The sequence below is a fragment of the Amblyraja radiata genome, chromosome 31 (assembly GCF_010909765.2).
Source record: "Amblyraja radiata isolate CabotCenter1 chromosome 31, sAmbRad1.1.pri, whole genome shotgun sequence".
Taxonomy (NCBI): domain Eukaryota; kingdom Metazoa; phylum Chordata; class Chondrichthyes; order Rajiformes; family Rajidae; genus Amblyraja; species Amblyraja radiata.
This window is the reverse complement of record NC_045986.1, coordinates 28,411,091-28,429,952: the sequence shown is the minus strand read 5'-3', so window position 1 is coordinate 28,429,952 and position 18,862 is coordinate 28,411,091. Positions and strand designations below refer to the sequence as shown.

Sequence of the window (18,862 nt, the reverse complement as noted above, 5' to 3'; positions counted from 1 at the left end):
AGTTGCCTGATAACACCGGGGAGAAACTGTCCCTGAATCTGGAGGTGTGCGTTTTCACACTTCTGTATCTTTTGCCCGATGGGAGAGGGGAGAAGAGGGAGTGGCCGGGGTCTTTGATGATGCTGCTGGCCTTGCCGAGGCAGCGCGAGGTGTAGATGGAGTCAATGGAAGGGAGGTTGGTTTGCGTGGAGTGTGTATGTGTGTGCGTGCGTGCGTGCGTGTGCGTGTGTGCGTGTGTGGTGTGTGTGTTTGTGTGTGTGTGTGTGTGTGTGTGTGTGTGTGTGTGCGTGCGTGCGTGTGTGTGGTGTGTGTGTGCGTGCGTGTGTGTGGTGTGTGCGTGTGTGCGTGTGCGTGTGCGTGTGTGTGTGTGTGTGTGTGTGGTGTGTGTGTGCGTGTGTGTGGTGTGTGTGCGTGCGTGTGTGTGGTGTGTGCGTGTGTGCGTGTGCGTGTGCGTGTGTGGTGTGTGTGTGCGTGTGTGTGTGTGCGCGTGTGTGTGTGTGTGTGTGGTGTGTGTGTGTGTGTGTGTGTGTGTGTGTGTGTGTGTGAGTGAGTGTGTGTTTTTCTCTTCTGCATGAGATGATCTCTGCTGATTAAGCTGATTTAAAATCTTTGATTGAGTTCATTACTCCGTGAGGAGATGGGCTGTTGGAGGATTAACTCCAAGTCAGTAAAACTGCTTGAATATGTGAAGAATGTTGGATTAAACAATGCAGGCCTTTTGGTGATTTCAGAACAAATTAGTCTCAAAATCACTGTATTATTTCAGGGATATATAGTTAGAAAGATAAAGTCATCAACGATTGAGAAAATAGTTGCAGTCTCATTCTCCAGATGAAGATTATTAATGTTTAGTGTTTTCTGAGTTATTCGTAACTGTCACTGTATGTCATGTAGTTACTTGTGGGCGGAGCACCAAGGCAAATTCCTTGTATGTGAATACCTGGCCAATTAACTTACTTACTTACTTACTTACTTAAGTGCAGCTGTAAAGACTAGAAACATTGCATAAACTTAATCCTTACTTTTATTTTTCTGGTGAGCCACTCTCTTTCCTTTTCAATTTTTTCTTAGATTTTTTTTTAAATTTCAGGTTTACATATCAACATTCTAAACTTTTACTTCTGATCTAAAACTAGCTTCTCTTTTTAGCCAGAGTTCGATCACTTTTCATGTACAAAATGACATAAAGTGCTGGAGTAACTCAGCAGATCAGGCAGCATCTCCGGAGAACATGTATAGGTGATGGTAGACACAAAATGCTGGATTAACTCAGCGTGGACAGGCAGCATCTCTGGAGAGAAGGAATGGGTGATGTTTGGGGTCAAGACCCTTCCTCAGACCTGAACCTTCTTCACTCCTCAACCTGAAACCTCACCTATCCATGTTCTCCAGAGATTCTACCTGACCTGCTGAGTTACTCCAGCACTTTGTGTCCTTTTTCGTATTAGCCAGCATCTGCAGTTCCTCGTTTCCTCACTTTTCACGTCGTAATATGTAGTTTAAAGGGATAGTTGAAAACTTTATATTAGTTCTTCAAATGTTAGAATCTTTATGTACAAGTCTAGCATCTAATGATCACTCTTCTCCAAAGATTTATTCACGGTGTAAACGTGAATTATTCCCCAAATTGTCAGTACATTGGGCTGGTTTCTCATTTCCCTATATTACCAACAGGTGGCGTGGTGGCGCAACAGTAGAGTTGCTGCCTTACTGCACCAGAGACCCAGGTTCAATCCTGACTACAGGTGCTGTCTGTACGGAGTTTGTACGTTCTCCCTTTGACCCGCCTGGGTTTTCTCCGGGATCTCCAGTTTCCTCCCACACTCTAAAGATGTACAGGTTTGTAGGTTCATTGGCTTGGTATAATTGTAAATTGTCCCTAGTGTGTATAGGATCGTGTTAGTGGTGCAGGGATCGCTGGTCGGCGTGGACTCGGTGAGCCGAAGTGCCTGTTTCCATGCTGTATCTCTAAACTAAACTCATCGAAACCACCGGCAGGCCACTCAGCTGTGATTATGGGGCAGCTTTTGGGAGTGAAGTGGCTGATGCAGGTGTAGGTGGGTGTGGGATTGAGGCACAAAGATTAAACTGGGTTGTAATACAGTGGAAGTGTGCAGGGACTCCCTGCAGTCTGAACTCTTCAAAATTAGTACTGCTCCTTGGTTCCTTCCAGCTACCCTCTGCAGTCGAGCACATTAAACTATGAAGCGGTACCAGATACCTTTTAGAATGTAGTCCAAAATTGACCACATCCACAGTGATAGACAAGTCATGTCATTAGTGGACAGCAGTAGAGTTGCTGCCGCACAGCACCAGGGACCTGGGTTCGATCCTGACTACGGGTGCTGTCTGCACAAAGTTTGTACGTTCTTCCCGCGACCGAGTGGGTTTTCCCCGGGTGTACCGGTTTCCTCCCACATTCCAAAGACATGCAGGGTTGTCAGTTAATTGGCTTTGGTAAAGATTGTAGAGGCTTTTGGCCACTCTCTTTACCCTTAGATGGATCACATTTCCCGAACAAAAGGGCACAGCGCGCTGTAGAGGCTCAGCAGGTCAGGCAGCGTATCTGGAGAATATGAATAGGTGACGTTTCTGGTCGAGAACCTTCTTCACACCTGAACCTTCCTCAGGCCTCGACACGAAACGTCACCTATCCGTGTTCTCCAGAGATGATGCCTGACCTGATGAGTTATTCCAGCACTTTGTATCCTTTTGTGTTCAAATGATTGTAAGATGGGGTCAATGGGGGGGGGGCAGACTCTGATGCATGTGTGTTATTGAGGAAGTGGAGAGAATTTAAAAAAATAAGATTAGTATAAAGGAGCTGCTGGCATGGACTCGGTGGGTCGACAAGCCTGTTTCTGTGCTGCATTGCTCCAGTGTTGCAACTCCACACTTGGTTGCATCTGATTTCCAAGTTCTGAAGGATTCTGTGCAGAGTCAGAGTCTTACGGTGTGGAAACAAGCGCTTTGGCCCTGCTTGCCCACACCGACACTGACCAACATGCCCCATCTACATTAGTTCCATCAGCCTGCAGTTGGCCCGCAACCCTCCAAACCTGTGCTCTCCATATTCCTGTATAATTGTTTCTTAAACGTTGCAATAGTACTTGCCTGGTGAGCATGCAACAAAAGCTTTTCACTGTACCTTGGTACATGTGACAAGAAACTAAACTGAACTGCCTCAACTACCTCCTCCGGCAGCTTGTTCCATACACCCACTGCCCTCTGTGTGAGATGGGAGATGCTTGCTACTGTGTGAGGAATTTGAGCCGATGCACGTTGGAACAAGCTTAGGTTTCTTTTAAATAGAAATTTAAGAAAAATAAAGAACCTTTGTCGAAAGAAGTGCCAGGACATGTTGAAACTGAATTTAATTAACCAGTAGAGCGATCATGGAAGGTAATAGGTTTCCAGGTAGAAAGAGCAGCCTTGTAAACCGCGGTTCCAATGAGTGAGTTTGCAAATTGAATCTTTGATTAGACACAATGAAACCTGTTGAACAAGATATGACGAGGTTTCTGCGAATGAAAGAACTTCCCCAGATAGAGATGAAGCAGGATAGCAGCAGATTAAACATTTCATTTAATCGTCACAAAATCCCTTTTGTTACACACTGTTCCCTTAAAGGGAGTTGAACAGTGGGAATTAATGGAGTAGGAGCAACATTAATGAAAGTCTATTAGTCTGTTGGCTTTTGTGAGACTTCATCAAAGATTCGACTGGGACTTCAAACTACATTTCTGTGTGCTGTTCTGGTCACCCCCTTAGGAGAAGCATGTGGCACTTTGATGAGTGTACAGAAGGGGTTTACCAGAATGCTGCCCGGGTTATAGATTAGCTGCAAGGAGAGGCTGGATAGACTTGTTTTCCCCGAGATTGTCAGAGGCTGAGGAGAGACCTGATAGAAGTTTATAAAATTATGATATTTATAGATAGTCAGATTGTAATCATACATTGTCTTTCCGCTGACTGGTTAGCACGCAACACAAGCTTTTCACCGTACCTCGGTACACATGATAAATATAATAAACTAAAACAAAACATAAATTTAAAGATGTACGGGGCACGTTTTTTTACAGAGTGGTGGGTGCGTGGAATGTGCTGCCAAGGTTGGTGGTGGAGGCAGAGAGGATAGTGGCAATTGAGGCTTTTGGATGGGCATATGGATATTGAGGGATATGGATCACGTGCAGACAGAGATTAGTTTAATTTGGCATCATGTTTGGCGTGACCATTGTGGTCTTGTTTCTGTGCTGTTCTGTTGTAGTCTGGGAGAGTAACAGAGGGTAACTGGGACACACAGGAGCCACTGTGCCCTGGAGTGAATAATAACCAGTGTCGTTGAGGGCTTCTCATTCACTCCTTACACACGACGGGCAATTTACAGAGGGCCAATTAACCTACAAACCTTCACAACGTTGGCATGTGGTCGCAGGGAGCACGTGCAAACTCCGCATAGGCAATAATTGAGGTCAGGATGGAACCCAGGTCTCTGGTTCTGTGAGGCAGCAAGTCTACCCGCTGAGCCACTGGTGACTGATGGCCCTGGTGGTATGGAAATGGTGAAGGTAAGGATTTTATTCATTCTGCCCATCAAGTCTACTCAACCATTTAATCATGGCTGATCTATCTTTTCTTCTCAACCCCATTCTCCTGCCTTCTCCCCACAACCCGACACCTGTTCTAATCATGGATCTGTCAATCTCCACCATAAAATATCCACTGTCTTGGCCTCCGCAGTCATCAGTGGCAATAAATTCCACAGATTCGCCACCCGCTGACTATAGAAATTCCTCAGCTCCAAAGATACGTCCTTTTATTCTGAGACTATGCCCTCTGGTCCTAGACTCTCCCACCAGTGGAAACATCCTCTTCACATCCACTATATCCAGGCCTTTCACTATTTGACTGAATATTCTATTTTGCAATGGAAAGGTCAAACACGTCCAGACCAGACGGGGAACAACAGTTGTGAATGACCCATCTGAGTCTGAGAATGAAGTCAGGGAATAGACAAGGCTAATACATCTCACCTTCACTTTCTGTAGGTTAATTAATTAATGCTTGGCCTTTCCTAACAAAATGCCTTTCAATCTGTATTCCACACAAAAAATGCATGCAAGTGTATGCCAGGCTTTATTTCTATTACAGAGTGGAACAAGACTTCACTGTTACAACCAGGTTTTGAACTAGATATGGAGCAGAGGATGGAACTGTTGAGTGTGTGGGGAACATGAGCTCTGCTTGAATCATTCATGCATATGCAAACATTTGCCCCTGGAAAGAACAATATGCTACAGTGCAGTTTATGAAAAGCTTTCACCTTGCTAGAACTAATTCTGGACCCATCACTTTCAGGCCAATGGTAAAGAAATTTGAATCCAGCACAAATTAGTTTAGTTTAGAGATACGGCACACATACAGACCCTTTGGCCCACCGAGTCCGCACCGACCAGTGATCCGCACACATTATCACTACCTTACACACACACACACACAAGGGTCAATTTTACATTTATAACCAAGCATATTAACCTATAAACCTGTACGTCTTTGGAGTGTGGGAGGAAACCAAAGATCTGCGGGGAAAATCCACGCAGGTCACGGGGAGAAGATACAAACTCTGGTACAGACAAGCAACCATAGTCAGGATGGAACCCGGGTCTCTGGCGCTGTAAGGCAGTAGCACTACTGTTAGGCCACCATGCCGCCCAACAAACTCCCACAAATGTGAGATATTCAGTTGGATTTAAAACATTAACACAAGGGGACTAGGGCAGATTAAAGAATTTGGATAGAGTGGATGTTGAACCAGTGGGAGAGTCTAGGCCCAGAGGTCATTGCCTCAGAATTATGGGACCTTCCTTCGGGAAGAAGATGAGGAGGAATATCTTTAGTTTGAGGCTGGTGAATCTGTGGAATTCTTTGCCACAGAAGGCTGTGGAGTCCAAGTCAATGGATATTTTTAAGGCAGAGATAGACTCTTTACTAATATGGGTGTCAGGGGCATTGGGAGAAGGTAGAATGGGATTAGGAAGAAGAGATAGATCAGGTATGATTGAACGGCGGAGCAGACTTGATGGGCCTAATGACCTAATGCTGCTCCTATCACTTATCTCCTCATGATCTCATGAACTTAATTTGTCAGCAAATGGCCATGCGCACTACATCGGACTGAAGTACATTCTACCCGAGTAGGTCCTCATTGGGTGGTGTGTGGATGAGTCAGTGAGGGTTCAGGTAGACTCATTTATTAATGGTTCAATAGATTATTTATTGGCATATGTACCAGGTACAGTGAAATTTTTTTTTTGCATACAGCTCGTCCCTGTACATAAGCACAATTGCCTTGGTTAGTACAGAATGTGCAGAACAGCCCGCTGAATCCAAATGCAAGAGGCACCATTTTACAGCCACAAAAGCCCGCTGGGAGCCATCGCCTCCATTTCGGTCGTCCCGCGAACCAATGTCCCTCTCCACGCCCGGCGTTCTTCAGCCCTTGTTCCCCAAGGGGAGGTCCCCCACAGCTGACCTCGAGAGCACAGGTGGTAATGCAGAGGAATGCAAGGCACGGCTGGAGCAGAGTGTAGACCTCTCCATTACAAGCAGCCTTTCAGAAATCTTTCATTTCTTTCCAACATCCTTGCTACCAAGCGAGAGAAGAGCAGGATCTCAACACCAATCTGAGCTACTTAATAAGACCTTGTCTACTGCTGAGCCTTGAGTGACTAATATGTTCACAAAAATATGCAGCTATCATCTCCCTTTAGCCTGCCGCTTTGTAGTCGCTGTGCATCACGTTGCATTCCACCTTTCATTCAGAGGAATGTGCTTCACTCATCAATGGCACACAGACTCGGTTGTATTGAATATGGACAGAGAGCTCTCACCCTATTGATTACAACATAAATGTGAGGAGGGAATAGGCCAGTCAGTCCCTCCTACCCGCTCTGCCATTCGAGAAGATCCTTGGCCTTAATACCAGTTTCCCCTCGCTCCCCATTGCTCTCAACTTCCTTGCAGTTTAAATGTCAGTCCATCTCAGTCTTCAATGAGTCTGCCTCTGTAATAATTTAGGGTATAGTGTAAACCAGTAATTCACAACTCCAAGAGAAGACATTTCTCTTTATCACCAGCTGAAAGACTAGAGGGCATAGCTTTAAGGTGAGAGGGGCAAAGTTTAAATGAGATGTTTGGAGATAATACAGAAAGAGGTCCTTCGGCCTTCTGTGTCACAGCTGACCAGCGATCCCCGTACACAAGTACCATCCTACACACTAGGGACAATGTACAATTTTTACTGAAGCCAATTAACCTACAAACTTATACGTTATTGGAGTGTGGGAGGAAACCGGAGCTCCTGGAGAAAACCCACGGGGTTACTTATGCAAAACTCTGAACAGGAAAATACTTAGTTGCAATCAATTTTATGAAAATAATTAAATACACATATTTCAATATAATCTTTACATTTGCAATGCATTTTTACTAGTTCTTTGGCATTTGGAAAATGTGCTGCTCTGATTTGTTGTGGATGTAACAAAATAAAACTTATACATACAGACTCAAAATATATTTTCTGTGGGGCAGGAGCAGTCAGAAACAATGAGTCAGCCAGGACAGTCCCATTTGTGGATTGGGAAGGAGTTAGAAGCGGGCAGTGTGGGGGCTGGGATTAAAATAGGTTGGGGGGCTGTGGAGGGGAGATGATAGCCAGAGGTGGTGAGTCTGGGAGGTAGAAGATTGCCGGTTGTTTATCTGTGAGGTGATGTCCAAGAGCTGGCACCTGGCATCAGTACGGTAGAGGTCAGCCTGCCAGACTAAAACAGCATCTCTCTTGTCGGTGGGTATAATAACAATGTTGGGATTGTTGCTGAGCGAGTGAGGGCTGTGCGTTCAGAGAGGGTGAGATTAGAGTGGGTGGGGGAATGTAGAGAAGTCAAGATGGTTGATGCCATGACGACAGTTGGAAATAAAAAGCTCCAGAGAGGGTAGAATAAAAACAATTTAAATTCTCGAAGTTATTGCATGGGAATTGGAAATAGCATTACTCCAAATACATAACCCCAACTTCTCAGCTAATGCATTGCTATAAAGAACCAGAAAAAAGTGTTCCAAATCTGGTGTCACAATCAATCTTTATTTTGCAAATAAACTATTGTCAGGCTATCACTTGCAGAGTGATGAAAAGTACAAATAATGGTTTCATTTTCCAGTCTGACCACAGATAAATTTAAATTTTAAACCAAAAGCCAATCTAATTATTACAACTCTTATGAAGACTGCTTCGTAGTAGGTTGAAGCAGGAACACAAGATGAACATCCCCAATAATCCAAAGACACCGTCAATGGAATGAACATGGGGTCTGTAGGATTCAGCTTAAATGTAACGAATAATGGAAAAACAGAATTCCCTTCACCCAGAAAGCTATAGCTACTAGAGCAACTGGCATTTTCAGAACCCAGCGGTATATTAATTTTTTATTAGGTCAGGGTATCCACAATATGGATCCAAGACAGATAAATGGTACATTTCAGCCAAGATTTAACTGTATAGTGAAGTAGACTTGAGATGGTTCTTTCTTTTCAGGCATTTCCTTTAAAAAGGCAAGGTATATCTAAAAAGAAACAGAATGAACACATAACTGCTGTTTGATGTGATTTTCTAGTTCTATTTATTTTTAGCTTGGAGGTTTTAGGACACAATGTACATTTTAATGTTTAAGCTTTACATAAAAAACTTTGCATTCTTGAAAATATTGACACGGGAAAACCTTAAGGGAAATATGTTAGAACTTGTAGAATTTCAGGTCAATTATATAAAGCATCTTTTCTATAGTACAATACTGAACATACAACCCTTGTCCCTTCGAAAGTTGCAACTGGTAATTAGAACATGATGCTCCAGTGAGATCGGGTCTCCATCTCACTATTGTTGTCTGCAGATTGATTTTATTACTTGCTTTACACTTTAAGTGTATCCAGTGTCTTTAAACAATAAAAAATCTAGAATGGTATGTTAAACAATGTGACCAATAGCAGTCAAAGTACAAGATGCCTTTTGGTAAATGTTCCCCATGTTTGATTGTGAAATATGCTTTTGTGTTGTTTACAAGCTAAAACAGCATTTTATACAGTTCTGACAGGATTAGAATGGCTTTTAAACAAGAATAGTTTAGGCAAATTTTAATGGGACAAATTAAAGAACAAAAGAAATAAGAAAATAATGTAACTGAAACTGACAGTGCTTTGCTTTTGTCAGTGAGCTCAAAGGATCAATAAGGTTGCTGCTGTCTTTTCTTCAATGCTTCTGCCAAATTAGTTATCAGAGCTTCCTGGCTTGATCTGTCTGCAAGTGATGCCACAGACCTGTGAAACAAATGAACAACAGTTAACAGGGTGAAGGGCTGCACAACGAGTTCTTGTGAAAATCAAATCTGCAGAAGATCTTGATGGTATTAGCAGCAAGGATGACTGATGGTGATGTCACCACAGGTGCACAGTCCAGTTACTGTAGCCTCTCGATTAGCTGTTTCATTCTCCTGGATTTCAACATGCTTCTCATCACGTGTCCTAAACAATTCCAACATGTGCGTTCCATTCCCTCGCTCTGTTCCCTACTGACATATAGTACATGCTTACAACACTACACGAGTCTGAGCAGTTTTTGTTTAAGGAGGTCATTAGTGGGGGCACCTATAACTTGGGGTCAGTTTCAGAATAAGGGGTCGCCTTTTTCAGACGAGGATGAGGAGCAACTCTGAGAATCAGGAACTGTCTAGCCAGCAAACTGTGGAGGTAGAGTCACTATTCACACTCAAGTTGGAGGTAGACAGGTATTTAAACAGCTCATCTAATTTAGTAATTTAGAGTCATACAGCTCGGAAACAGGCTCTATGGCCCAATTTGTCCATACGAGTTGAGATGCCTCATCTAAACTAATCACTAATCAGAATGATGGTTCAGGTAGTCAGTAGAAACAAGGTCCAGGATCACACCACTTGTGCAGTTTGTCTCCCATTTGTCCATGGAATGATACTTTCCCATTGGAAACATCAGCATGCTAATGCCAAATAATCTGAACAGCGGTAGAATTTCACATGCACACATTATATCCTGGAAATGAACCATTTAGCATCACTATATTAAACTTGAAAATGAAAAGCCCCACATAACATTTTTGTGGTCATGGTTGCAATGCAAATGATGCAGATAAACAGTAGCTGACAGTCCTGTGAAGAAAGGACCAGCTTCTTGATATCAGTAAAGGTGCTTCCCTTCACCCAAGGACTGGCAGGAAGTTGAATGGAAACACACTCTGGAATCCTGGCATGAGTATTGTCTCAAGCAATGGTGTCTAACAATTTTTAGGATCAAGACTTCTGAACGAAAAGGTAAAGATTTCCCTTTCCGAACATCAGTCCTTTTGGAAGTTTGATTGTATAAGAAACAAGACTTCAGCTAGGAAGATAATTTACTCGATAATCTGGAAACTAACAGCAATTTTGTTTAGGATCAGTTATTAAGCAGAACAGCAGGTGTGGAAGTTGCTCCCTCTATCAGAAGTGCAACTCAAGTAGTGCAATCACAAACACGCATTTTATCCTGAGCGCCCAACACATCACTGGTATTTCTTCAGCCGATGTTGCCCCCTAACATCCAGGCTTGAGAGGAGATGAAGAATTGCAAGTTTAAATGAGCTTAAGGTAAGAAAACCAAATAAACAGAAGATTGATCCAAACCTTTCAACAAAATAGGAAACTTGACATTACATGAACTGATCAGACCGTGTATGTGAGCATAACTGAACTAATGCTGACATTTACAATTGTATACATGCGGCAGCAACATATACCAGTGTAGAGCTTCAGATGCACGGCTCCTGTGTGCTTGTATGAGCCATTCAAAAGTTGATTTCTCACCATCAAGATCCCCAATCACCATTAGAAACTGATCGTTTTAGGGGCTAGCTAGCATAGTTATAAACAATAATTTACTTTGAAAAAATAACGTTATCTTTTAAAAGGTCTACAAATAGTCAGTCATGAAGCACAATCACACACAGAGTTCTTAAGACTTTCTTTCGGGCAAATACCATGCACAAGTTAAAGCCTTCAGTGAGTTCCACTACAAGCACCACAACCATGCAAGGAACTCCCAAAATATTAAGCTCGTATTTTATAACTTCATTTTGTTTAATACGACACCCAATGGGCAACTCTTTTTTCATCAAAGCGTTTTTAACAAAACTTTTAACGAGCAGGTCATCAAATCATTCTTATATTCTTGCAGGATTTCCATCTACATTGCAATTGCTATGATCAAGTGAGATGCAACATTTAATGAACGACATTTCCCAACTACCTCTGAAAGATTTGCTCAGTCAATGAACAAATGTGCTGGGGACACCATCCTTCCTACATGGACGATAAAGGACTTAACTCCTCGCTAATCATTCCCAACATACATGTAGTGGACCCTTTCCCCCTATGTATTAAACAGGGCTACTCACTTTCAGCCACCCTGCCAATATAAACAGTAGTAATGGTGATAAATGGACAATGCCAATTGTGATTGAACCTGCACTATGATCTAAATTCTAAATGATACCAAACTACAACTTATAGGAAGAAGAGTTAGATTGAAATCAAAACAAGTTTAATCTATGAACTGAATTTTATTTAGTAAAGTTGGGGAACACATTATTTTTCTTTGTCATGTTTCTTGAAAGTATTGCCTCCTGGTGAAAAACACTTAATGAGTCTCTATGCAAGGGTGGCGTGGATAATGAAACCAGAACACTTTTGGAACATGGACTACATAGGCAACTTTGTTTCCAGCCTCATACTTTCCGGCAAGATAGTTAGATGGTAAACAGGGATAACAACCCTAGACCATATTCGCAAATTCATAACTCCGGATTGAGTGCGGCACAGTACAGTGGATGTTCTGTATGATTCAGTAACAGAACCTTTATAACTGCTGGGCTTTGTCCCTGAACATTGAGGGATACCGAGGTGCTTTGCTACATTAAAGGTGCGATGTGAACCCATTTTTGCTATACTCAGGGCAATATTTGCTTATGAAGACAGTACTATAGAAAAATAAACTGGTTGGAAATGGCAGAAATCATGAAATTTGTATTTCAAACTGTCCAAAATTAAAAAAAAAAAGCAACACAATCCATGAAAAACAATGTTTAAGAAGGAACTGCAGATGCTGGAAAATCGAAGGTAGACAAAAATGCTGGAGAAACTCAGCGGGTGCAGCAGCATCTATGGAGCGAAGGAAATGGGCAACGTTTTGGGCCGAAACCCTTCTTCAGACTGATCATGGAAAATAATGAAAAATAATGCTCTCTATCTCTCAGAAGATTTTTGTTTAAAAGCATGAAGGTCCTACAGGAGTTGGAAGATTCCAATAAAAGCTATTGACTGAAACCTTTAACACACTGCAGGTCAAGATCTAAAGTTATCAAAGCACTTTTACAAACTACGTGTTGCAAGTGTTGTGTTCACTCTACAATAAAAAGCAGCTGTTTCCTTGAGTGAGGTGGGTTAAGGGTTAGATTTACCAGTAAACGTTCATGCAATGATAAAGGCTGACCATGTCAGCCCAGTTAAGTTGTGGTTAATCACATTTTAAGCCTCACAGGCAGATACCTGGGCATTTAATTATCAGGCTGGATGAAGATCTGGCGCTGGGTCAGTACTTGAGACAGTTCCCTCTGTAACTGCTTAAGCTTTTGGGTGTCTGGTAAATCATCAACTGATCTATAAAAATGTTTTGTTTTTACATAAAAGTCAAGGATAGAGAGATGCAATCCAGAAAAATAAACATTAAAACTCCATAAAACCAACACATACAAACCTTAATAATGGTGCTTTCTTCGTATACAAAACACATTTTAACATTTGGAGAACCTGCTCCAAAATGTCATGCTAAAGCTCCATAACCAAATTATATTTCAATATTTTAAATATTAAATATTTTCAATATTACATTTCTACTGCTGATTTTGTTTCCCCCTCCATGTTAATTCCTCTCGAGAATATCAGGACACCCACATTTTCAAAAAAACTGGATATTCATAAAAAATCCAAAAATAAATATTATCCATGGCAGGCATATTTGTTATTCTCTGAATAAATTCCCTTAAACACCCACTTAAACTGAAATTTCAAAACCACTGAGAAGGTAAGAATTGGAGAAATTGAAGTGGAGGAGAATGTCATTTGGCCCAGTGAGTCCATGCTGTTTCAGAAGGAGCTGTACACCCTAACCCCACTCACAAGCTCAGGGCCTTTGTTACCAATATCCAAGCCGAACCAAGCAACATTCTCCTTTCATCATTGGAACTTTTGGATCCAATGTAAAAATGTCCCTCGTGCGGAAATTCGTTAATGGCCTTGCTAATCACTCCCTCTGATCTCCTCCAATGGTGCACATACAAGGTTACTGTGCATTACATTGTTATGGAGCCATCTCTTTGGCGCACATTACTCTCTGTGCCTTCTGCCTCCTTGGCCCATGTTCCAGGATCTTCTCCCTAAAACTTCCCATCTCCCATCCTTTTTAAAGGTTTTAATTAAAATACTGCTAAAACAAAACTTTGGGTTAGACAGTCAAATATCCTCCTTTGGTGTGGCAGGCAAATTTGAAACAGCTGGACAGTTATCAAGAATTAAAGCTGTGATTCGTTGCTGAAAACAGTTCTTGCTTCGACAAAGGTTACATAGAAATAGCGTTTCATACATTACCTTAGTCCGTTCACAATATCCTTTGTTTTCCCAAAGTAGATATCATTCAATGTGCTTCTGATCTTGTTTTCCATATCCTATAAGAACAATAACGATCAAATCAGCTAGTTATAAAGATCATCTTCCCACATTTAATAGACTGTCTTTGGCATTTCAGTTAAACTAACAGAATGAAACGGAACCATCTCCAAGTATTAAATACATGATCAGGTGCAGGCAGAATCACACTTCAGCAACATAACCGTCACTGTAGTGTCAGGGAGATGCCATACTTCTTCAAGATAAAAAATGTATCTAGGGTTAAAAACAAAATGGCAGTAAAGTCCTGATTTTGTTGTAGTCATGTAATCATGCAGCATGGAAACAGGCCATTCAGCCCAATTCATCTGTGCCAACCGAGATGCTCATCTATGCTAGTCCCATATCCCTCTAAACCTTTCCTCTCCATGTATTTGTCCACATTTCCCCATAAATTCTTAACAAAATAAAAACAGGGAATATTTGAAACACTCAGCAAGTGTTTCAGATTTGAACCTCTCACCTGTGGAGAGAGAAACAAAGTGAATACGCAGTTTGAGGCATTTTCGTCAGAATTCTTTGGTGTTTTATTTCAGATTTGCAGCATGGACAGATTTTTTAAAACATTTTCGTCAATTGGTTTCAGTCATACCCATTTCTTTCAGCATAACTGGAGCCAAACTAAATCTGGATACACGTTGAAGTGATTGGGAACTCAAACCTCATGTTTGGTGTTTTCTGGGTACTTGGAAGTTTTTCTGATAGAGTGAACATGCAATCAGACGTACATACTAGATGACCAGTAAGTTACCTCTCAGCACCCATTCTCATGACTGCATGAATACATGTTCAAGATTGGACCTATATGCACAATAAAAACCTATCCACTTTATTGAAGAATAAAGAATATTAAAAATGATGCAACTTCTGGCCAAGGTAATTTGGCTTTTTTTTTTTAAATTTCAAAATCCAATTTTTCAAGAACAAAAACAAAACAATTTGACACTGGTTAGAAATGCGACAGATAGGCTCCAGGCACTAAGCCACGTGGGAATGTAAAGGACTGCCTGTGATCAGTGGAGCACTTTCAATGAGAAATATTATCAAGAGCTCTTCCACAGAGTGAGAGAGAGAGCGTTTGTTATTAACATTCAAGAGCAGCAAGGAGCTGGGAACATTTCCTTATCTTAATAAAAGTACTCTGGCTACATGGATTTGATAGCTCAGCTGTTTAAATTGAAATAATTATCAACTCCATTCATACAACAGTGGAATATGAGAATTCTCACCAGATAAACCAATACTGATTAATATATTAAACCTTGATTCTCCTCTTGCTCGATAATAATTTACCTAACAATACAATAAACTGCTTCAAATCACTATTAGGAATGCAGAAGGCACCTTCACTGCAGCAACATTTGTGACGAATAAAATTGACTTTGACCTCTACCTGCCTGTATTGAAAATCAAATGATCACGTTTCCCCTTGTTCCCTGTACAGGGGACTCATCCATCTAGTTTTCCAGCATTCCAATACAACCATTAAATCATGGGAGAGGATTGAACGGGATCTTCATTAATCCCAACTTTAATTGGCAGATGTCAAACATTTCACACTGTGGCTTTCTCCGATGCACTCAATTTCCTATTAGATATCATGATTCATGCTCCAACTCCAAATTATTTGGATTTTAATATTATATTTAATTCATTTGAGACTTAAGCTTTTTGAAGCATCAAAAGTTTTATAACTATAGGATACAATGATTCACAATCCACTTTTATTTGCAACCCTCAAAAGTAATCAAGGAAAATGAAACGGGTTCTCATGTGGCATGAAGCATGCTCAGACTAGGTCTGGTGTGGTAGACAAAATGCTGGAGAAACTCAGCGGGTGCAGCAGCATCTATGGAGCGAAGGAAATAGGCAACGTTTCGTCCCGAAACGTGGCCTATTTCCTTCGCTCCATACATGCTGCTGCACCCGCTGAGTTTCTCCAGCATTTTTGTCTACCTTCGATTTTCCGGCATCTGCAGTTCCTTCTTAAACACTAGGTCTGACGTGGGTTCTTTTCACCACCAGAGGACACTAGTAGACCTTCTTACAGGCAATGTATTCTTGTTTGGTCAATTTCATTGTGGCCAGCTTGGGCTCTGTAGCGGCTATCGAACTTTCCAAAGAATTTTGGCTCCTAAAATAATAAATATGTGTTGTGTACGAGCCAGAATTCTGTGGAAAATTTTATAGTACAGCTACAGAACACAGGCAAGCCACAGTGATGTCATCGTTCCCGGACTGCACACCATGCAGGCAAACAAAGTTATTATCCTGATGATACAAGCTGTGATGCTTCAAGCTGGATTATTTCACACTGCAGACCACTAGGAGCATGATTTATATTAATCCAGTTCATTGGTCAATTGTTAATCACATCTTCTATTCATTAACTTTCATCCCTTTTTTTATTTTCCAAGAAATTTGCATTAGTGGCTACACAGCTCACTGGCCTCCAAACCTCTAACAAATAGTGAGATCACTTGGCATCCGATCTTCCCGACAGCAAGCTGGCAATTGTATCCATTCTGACTGCATTGTGACTGATTAAAAAATGATTATTGCATACCTGTAAACTGTCATTTTTATGTAGCATGACATAAAAAAGAGGTTAAACTGCTCTGGAACTTTTCTTTTGTATAGTAGATGCCAAACATGCAAACTTTCACAGTGATCTGCTTTAGAAGGCTTGGAACTAACAGACAATGTTTCTGGCTCTTTGACCCAATTAAGAAATTAGTGCTCACACACAGTTTTTCCATATCCTAGATTATACCAGACGTCTCACCAAACAACACAAAAACATTTGGTAATCCTATTCTGAACAACATTCATAAAAATGATTGCCAAATTGGGAAGATAAAGATTAAATGTTTGATTAAAATGATAGCTGGGTTATGAAGAATGGTTTTGTTACTGGCAAAATATCTGAATATGGATTCACCAATGATCTGTGCCAATCATTTGACATTGTACCAAGGCAAGTGTTAATTACTGTCACGGTTTAGGGAACATTCCCAACTAAATGTAGATAAAGAGGATCAATATATTTAAACTATCAAGAAATTGATTGAAGTTTCATGATTCAAGTTGAAAACACAAAATATACTTTTAATCATTATTGGTCTCAACGCCCGAATAATTTACTCTTTGTAAAGGAACAGTGTATATAATCCACATTAGAACATAGCACAGCGTACGAACAGGTCCTTTGGCCCACAATGCCAGTACAGAACAAGACGCCAGGTTAAACTAATCTCCTCTGCCTACACATGATCCCTATCTCTCCATTTCCTGCGTTCCACAAGTAAGCCAGTTCTGAAACAAAATGATCAAATCACTGTTAATCCCATGCATCTTAACAAGTTCAAGTTCACATTTATTGTCACATGCACCAATTGGTACAGTGAAATTTGAGGCTTCATACAGCCATACGGAATAAAAAGAACACAATACACAATTGAATTTAACATGAACATCCACCACAGCGGAATCAACGTTTCTCACTGTGATGAAAGGCAATAAAGTTCAGCCATCTTCCTCTTTGTTCACCCGTGAACGGGGCCTAGAACCCTCCGCAGTCCCCGCTACAGACGGCCCGATGTATGATCGAAACTCCGATCGAGACTCACACTCTGTGACTTGGACTTTCCGAATCGGCCGCTTCTAACAAGAGACCGCGGCTTCCAACGTCCACAGGCCGAGCTGGGCGGAGCTCCAACACTGGCGATCCTCGGCTAAAGATCCCAGGTCTCCGCGATGTTAAAGTCAGCGTCGCGCCCGCGGTTAGAAGCTCCGCAGACCACAGCTCCACGATGTTAAAGTCAACAGGCCCCGCTGGACGGAGCTCCAACACTGGCGATCCTCGACAGGATCCCAGGTTCCGCAATGGTAATTCAGCGCTGCGCCTGCTGCTGAAGCTCTGGGCCGCCCGCGCCAATCCAATTGGTAGGCCGCAAGGGGGGGGAGATCCATTATAACATTAGTGCTTCTCGTGTTTACTGAACAATTCTTTCATCGGAATAAAAAGCCAGCTGCTGGAACTCAGCAGGCCTGGCAGAATTGGTGGAGAGAAATTACTACTGTAGATGCTGGAATTTGAGTAATGTTTGCATAGTCATGATTAAATCAGTGAAGTTGAAAAGAAACTAGAAAACTAGAAAATATGGGAAATGTTCAGCAGGTAAGGCAGCATCTGTGTAAAAGGAAAGCGTTAATATTTCAAGTCTGGGATCCTTCATTAAAACTGGGAAAAGGGGGGGAAATAAGGCAACTTAGCATTAGGTAGCAGAGAAGGTGGAAAAGCTTTAATTGACTCACACTTTGACCTTTCTCTCTATGGCCTCCTGCATTGTCACAAGGTAAGCTTGCGGAACAGCACCTCATCTTCTGCCTGGACATGATGTTTGTAGCCTTCAGCAGACAATGCCAATTTTCCAACTGTTTCTGTCTTTATCAGAACCGGATGTTGCTGTCTCATTTATTGTACAGTATCGTCTGCTGGGCACATCCCAGAACCTTACCATTAAGAACATATTACACTGACAAAGCAGCTTAACTCCAACCTTAACTGCAACGGAAAGCTTGAAAGCATGTACTACCAGATTCAGGAACAGCGACTTCCCCTATTATCAGACTTCTGTATGACTTACAGACAATTGTCACCTTAACATTCAAGTCAGCAATTTAAGTGTATTAATAACAAAATATTATGGTAAATTGACCAATAATACCCACTTTAAAATAAAAGCAAATAGAGAAAATGGCCAAAACATATTAAAAATTATGTTAAAACACAAAAAAACTCAGCAGGTCAGGCAGCATTTGTGGCGTTTGAGTACTATTGAAAGGACTGTCTTGTATCATTAACCTTTTCTCTCTCCACAGACAGTGCTCGAATCACTGAGTATCTCCCCCATTTTCTAGTTGAATTTCTGATTACTAGTTGTATTTCTGATTTCTAGTCTCAGCAGCATTTTTGCTTTTAAAATGGATGCTGTTTACTACTGCTGTGTGGCCTGTTA

The 18,862-nt window shown here is 41.5% G+C and overlaps 1 protein-coding gene across 5 annotated transcripts in view; it reads right to left on the bottom strand.

The window, feature by feature from the left end:
* Positions 1 to 8,124: 8,124 nt before the first annotated feature.
* capzb (capping actin protein of muscle Z-line subunit beta) overlaps positions 8,125 to 18,862 on the bottom strand; it is an 85,987-nt gene continuing 75,249 nt past the window's right edge. For 3 of the 5 annotated variants that reach the window (XM_033048330.1, XM_033048327.1, XM_033048331.1), the window contains exons 9-11: positions 13,764 to 13,840; positions 12,666 to 12,776; positions 9,348 to 9,372 (exon numbers count right to left, since the gene is read on the bottom strand). In XM_033048330.1, coding sequence (XP_032904221.1) covers positions 12,674 to 12,776; positions 13,764 to 13,840 — 180 coding nt within the window. In that variant the 3' untranslated portion in view covers positions 9,348 to 9,372; positions 12,666 to 12,673. Of the gene's footprint in view, positions 9,373 to 12,665; positions 12,777 to 13,763; positions 13,841 to 18,862 lie in introns of all 5 variants that reach the window. The other 2 variants (XM_033048328.1, XM_033048329.1) reach the window with 2 other exon arrangements.